Raw genomic sequence first — 5,888 nt, forward strand, 5'->3', positions numbered from 1 at the left:
CTCCGCGGCTCTGCCCACCCCGCTGCCCCCCAGGCACCTGAAGAGCTCCCCCGCGGCCCTGGGCAGGACCCCCCGGGGCTGTGGCCCCAGCACGGTGTAGGTCTGGCCGCAGCCCGTCTGTCCTAAGCTGTGATGCAGACGTTGTACCTGNGGGGCCCAGGGCTCCGCGCACGCGGCCCGGGCGTCGCTGACAGCAGTCGCACGAACCGCCCACTGCGCATCCTTCTACGTGAGCCCAGGGGCCTGGGTGCCTCCCCGGCGGGCAGCCCCCCGCGCCCCACAGACGGGGCCACGTCACAGGGGACAAGGACAGTGACCGGCCCCCCGATTTCCTTCCAGCTGTTTCTTCAGCCCAAAATGTCAGCGGGAAGATGGGAACATGGAAACAGTATTTGAAATAAGTATAAATTTACAGGACATGATATACATCCGTGAAATAAATGTATAAGTGATATAAGCTTACGTGCTGGGCTGTGCAGGCGCAGCTGAGCCAGACCTACGGGCGGAATGCTAGGCCCTGACCCCCGCCGCGACCCGGGGTGGGGGCGAGACCGGGCCGCGCGGGTGCCTCGGGGACCCCGATTTCCTCGGCCAGCCTTAAGTCGGATGGACGGCCTGAGCTACTCCCTGCAGCCAAACTCACCGGGGCTACTGCTTCCAGGAAAGGGCCTTGAAGAAGGTTCTGACCGCCGGGGGCGTCACAGCGACCCAGGGGCCGCCGTCCTGTGGTTCTATAGCAGCCTCCGCGTCCCCTCCCAGAGCCCTGTGTCTCTGCACCTGCGCTGGAGACGCGGGACACTTCTCGGTGGGAAGCGCTTGGGCCTCAGCAGGCAAGCTCTCAGGGGCCTTCCAGACCCCTTAGGGCCACAGACAGGAAGGAAGCCTCTTGAAGAAAGGCTCTCAGGACCTAAAGTAATGCCATCTGTTTCACATTTAACACAGAAGGGCAGCTCTGGCACCGATCACGCAACCACCGCGCCTTTTTCATTTCTGGAAGCTGCTTCCTTAAAGAGGCCGACTGAGAACACAAAGGAGCTCTCCTATTCGCGTGGTTTTCGGGGGCCAGCTCTTTTCTGGAAGGACATAAAAGCCCCAACGTTCCGGGGGTAGCGCTGAGCAGAAACGGTCCCAGGGAGGGTGGGCGCTGCGGGGGGTGCCGCCGGGGCCACGTGGCTTCCCGGGAGGGCCTGACCCCTGTGGGCACCCGCGACGTGTTCAGATGCTAGAGCGCGGCGGCGGAAAGAGCCCGGTCATCGCGGCCTCCGTGTTGCTGGCGGTGGCGGTGCGGGAGCCCTGCTGTGCAAACAGACACGGCTTCTTCTTCGGGTGGCCGCCCGCAGTCTCCGCCCCAAACTGGGGCTCTTCCGGCACCCAGAGGTAGCAAGTCTTGGCGAACCGGGTCAGCTACACAAACTGGCTCCGTTTGTTGCTAAAGACACGACCTTTACTGCTAGGCTGTGACCCGCGGCCTCGGGAAGCAGCGGTCGTGCGTCCGGGACCCCGGGCTCCTTCTCAAAGGGACGATGAGTTCCTCCATCTGGTGTGAACATGCTTCTCGGACTTCCTGCGAATTCCAAAGTGCGCGGAGAATCCCGGGGAGACCCAGGGCAGGCGCTCACCGCCGTCGGCCGCACACACGCGTCGGGCCATCTTCAGGACCCGAGGCCTGTGTCTCACGACGCCGTTCCTCGAGTCCTGCTTGGCCCTTCCCCCAGCGCACACCCCCACCCCGCCCCCATGGACACTAATCAACCACGGGGCTACGGGGGGCTCTGCCGTTGTGGAAAATGCGCGGACTCTAACGTCATAGCTCATCCTGTAGCGCGAAGGGGACCCACCCGTGCTGTGATCGCTGACCTCAGAGGTACTTTAACTCACCCGTCCAAGAGCGACGTGAGCAGGGGACACACATCCTCAAACACCACTTGCTGGGATTCCGCTGGACGGTAAACTCTGAGAGGCAACGTGGAAGTGACACACCACGGGAAGAAAAAGAGGTTCACGTTAGGGAGCAAACAGGAACGCCTGCCAGCCTATCTCGCCCACCTCCCAGCTGTAAGCCCCCCACGCTGTCGAGATTCCTTTTTTCTTAAACAATAAAAGGTTAATTCCATTGCCTGTCAAGCTATCAGAGGTTAAGGAAGACTAGAGAATTGTCCCCTCTGCTATAAAAACACAATAAGCAAAATTATGAATGCTTGCAAAGCAGAAAGAAACAGCAAGCAGGCAAAAAAGAGAGAGAGAGAGAGAAAGGCAAGGATGCCATGTAATTACCCAGGAACTAAATTAGCTCCACTTAAGTGGGTCCAACAATAATACCACAAAAATCATACTTCATACTCCAGGCAACACTTGATACACAATATTTAATTTTCATGTTCAAGCTCTTAGAACCGTTTTCCTATGCCCCAGGTTAGCCGGGCGCCAGGGCCGGGCGTCTGCTATGGAAAGGGAATCCGGGGTGGCTCTGTGTTTAGAAGTACCCACAAGTACAGCCAAGCAGGACGTGACTTCCAAAAAATGCACTTCGCTGCGCAATTTGAGACAAGACAGGAAGGCCTGGTCTTTGAGCGCGGGCTTCGTGCGGGGCCGCCGAGCGCAGGAGACCCGCGAGGGGGCAGGTGTTAAGCTCAGGCTCCCGAAATACAGGGTTTTATTAGCTGGAACCAAATTTTTCTCTTCTTTGATTTTCAAAATGTTTCATAATGTCTGACTGATCCACATTATCTAGAAGCAGGACTGATTTTAAACTTCAGAGGCGTCCATATAAAATGTTGCTTATTATGCATGATCAGGAAGGCATTTAGAGCAAGTGGCGTGATGCTGAGCTCCTGAATCTTTAGCTTATCCCTGCGTCCGCAGGGCCCGCCTACTTGGTGCAAACGCACCCTCCGCCCGCGACCTGCTGCAGCCGACCCCGTGTCTGTCCGCTTTGTCTACAGATGTCTCAGCCTGTGTCTGAAAAGGACGACCCTTCCAAAATCAGCACAAGGTTACCATTACTGCATTTTGAAAAATTAACAGTAATTCCTTCGTATCCTCCCCCCAAAGTTGGCCACCTTCTCTGCCCTTTCTCCAGCTCTCTGGTAGGCTTGTTTTTCCTGTTAGTTTTTAAAAATCATGATTCAAACAAGGCATTCCCGTGGCCGCTGGCCGCAGATCTTCTAAATCTCTAATCTGTAGTAGTGGTCAGCAAACTTTTCCTAAATTGCAGCTAGTTTAGGCCTTGTGAACATCTTACTTAAACCCTCAGGTCTTTCCCACCAACATGAAGCCAAGGTCAAGGGCCCTGTGCCACCTGCACTTGGTAACACGGTATCCGGTCATTACTCAGGGACCCATGTGGACACAATGAAGCGACTGACATAAGATCCGGGCGCGCTGTGCACCAGGCACCCCGGAGCCAAACACTTTGCGCAGTGGCACTTAGAGAGGCGGCCAGTGCAAACGTCAGCCAGCGCGTGCACACAGACAGTTGAGTCAGAAGATACCGCGGGAGGAAGCTCCCATCGATGGCAGGAGAAACGCAAACTGAAAACCCAGCCGTGACCCTCATGAGAAAGGTCCAGGTTCTGTATGGAGAAAATTGTAAAACTCTCCTGAAGGACATAACTCGACTTGAGCAAATAAAAAGACAGATCACGTCCTTGGACAGCAACTCAACCCTGCGTGGAAGTTAGTTTATAAAGTTGCCTTTCGCCCCCCAACCCCCAAATACCATATATACTATCAAGTTGATCTGTGGAGCCACATAATGTGATTATACAATTGATATGGCAAAACAAGAGGTCAGAATAGAAAGGAAAAGCTGGGGGAGAGAAGGAGCGGGGGTGGGGCTGTCCCGGGCCCTGAAGCCTGCACCTGAGGCCGTGGCCGTGCACCTGAGCCAGGGGGCGGGTGGGCAGGTGGGGTTCCAGGGCCCCCGAGACAAGTCTGAACTGGACCCCACGTGGCAGCTGTATGATAAAGAGGCGTCTCAGATTAGTGGGGAAAAGATGTGTTTCCCTAAGTGGCGTCATTAACGGGGGTGGTACATGGACTAGTATAAAATGGGATCCATTCCTCAGACAGTGTTCTAGAATATTCCAGACAGGTTGTAAGTTTAATGTGAGAGGTCAAACCATACAAATGATAGGAGAACACGTGGGTATATTCTTCTTGAACCTGGTGGCCTTTTCACCGTAATTAAGTCACGGGGGGACAGCTTTTGCATGGGTAAGAGCTATCAGAAGCAAAGAAAAAAACACAAATAACAAACTTGGAAAAACAGTTGCAACTTAAATCACAGACAAAAGATCAATATCCCTGATATATAAAGTGCTCCGAAAAATAGAGAAGAAAAAGGCCCATGAGCTTTGTAATTTGCTGTAACATTTCCTTCTATTTCTTATCTATTCCTTACATAGCAACATTCTCCCTGTATTTGTCCTTGTATTAGAAATCCTTTCTACATCTTCGTAGAAACCCGTCTAGAGGCGCAAGCTCACCGGGGAAGGCACTGCAGGGGGCCCTTAGCCGCCTGACCACGGCCCCCGCCTCCCGCCCGAGAAGCCACAGCAGGTGCGGCCCCAGGTCCAAGCAGGTCCTGGCAGGAAGCCGCGGGCATGCGGGCCGGGCGGCAGCTGGGCCAACCCAGCCTTCGCGGGGCAGGAGGAAGGCAAAGCCGCCCTCGGGGTTCATTCCACACAGCCAGCACCCCCACGGTCTCCAGGGTGCGCCCGGCAGTCCTGGGGGCCTCTGACCCTCTTCTCCATTCTTCTCTGTGCCTTTGGCCATTTTGTCTCCCCACCAGAGGCCCCCCCTTCTCTGCCTGGTTAACTCCTGGTTAACGGAACCGTGTGCAGCGGCCCTCAGCTCACCTCCAGCCCCGCCCGCCTATAACATGAGCTCAGGGAAGGCTCGAACTCGGGACCACAGGGAAACCAACAGGAGCACGTTGCGGGTGCATCACAGCATGAATGTAAGCGTAGGACACACCCAGGGGTCCTGTGGGCACCGGGCACAGCCGTCTCGCCCAGCACAGTAAAACTACTTCTCAGGTTTCCTATGGCATTTCGGGTCATTGGCTGTTCCTTTTTTTTTTTTTTTAAATTTATTTCTGAGAGAGAGAGACAATGTGAGCGGGGAGGGTCAGAGAGAGAGGGAGACACAGAATCTGAAGCAGCTCCAGGCTCTGAGCTGTCAGCACAGAGCCCGACGTGGGGCTCGAACCCACAAACTGTGAGATCATGACCTGAGCTGAAGTCGGACGCTTAACCGACTGAGCCACCCAGGAGCCCCCAATGGCTGTTACTTTTAATTTGCCATTAAAAAAATAATATATTTTTATCCCACTTAGAAGATAGCAATGTCTCCCGACTCTGGGCCCATTTGTACTTTTCCTGAAATTTTCCGGAAGGGATGTATTTTCCCTTTCACACACATTTACTTTTAAGAAGGGGCTAAGTACTGAAACCGCTGAGTTTCTTTCAGTGTGGAAATAAAATATTTTGACATTTATTAGTTCTGTCAAAAGCTGTTATAAATAAAGTGTTCTGATTTTGTAAGAGCCATATGCTCTGCTGGTTTTGAAGCGGGACTATCCTGAATAAGTTCTTCCCCGGAATAAATTCTTATGGAGACTTAGATGTGAATTCTCACTTCTTACTCGGACAGAAGTAATTTACTTGCACAAATTCCTTTCTTTTTTTGTTCAGCCCAAACACCAGTCAAGACCTTCCCCTTCAGTCTGACCCCAATGGACACGACGTGCTGCCCCCCGATTCCCCGAAACAAGGTCCCCGTGACGCTGCCGGACGCATCCCCGCCCCCAGCGCCATGTGTCCGGCCGGGCTCCGTGGCAGCCGCTGCCCAGACTTGCCTCCGGAAAGGCGAGCGAGCCACCGGCC

At 54.4% G+C, this 5,888-nt stretch overlaps 1 protein-coding gene across 1 annotated transcript in view; it reads right to left on the reverse strand.

The window, feature by feature from the left end:
* The window catches only part of KIF25 (kinesin family member 25), a 33,113-nt gene that overhangs the window by 7,807 nt on the left and 19,418 nt on the right, over window positions 1–5,888 (reverse strand). Inside the window, 3 exon segments of the mRNA XM_077757383.1 lie at window positions 38–125; window positions 128–147; window positions 1,879–1,953. Coding sequence (XP_077613509.1) covers window positions 38–125; window positions 128–147; window positions 1,879–1,953 — 183 coding nt within the window.

Source organism: Crocuta crocuta, unplaced genomic scaffold, assembly GCF_008692635.1.
Source record: "Crocuta crocuta isolate KB4526 unplaced genomic scaffold, BGI_CrCroc_1.0 scaffold506, whole genome shotgun sequence".
In the NCBI taxonomy this organism is placed as follows: Eukaryota; Metazoa; Chordata; class Mammalia; order Carnivora; family Hyaenidae; genus Crocuta; species Crocuta crocuta.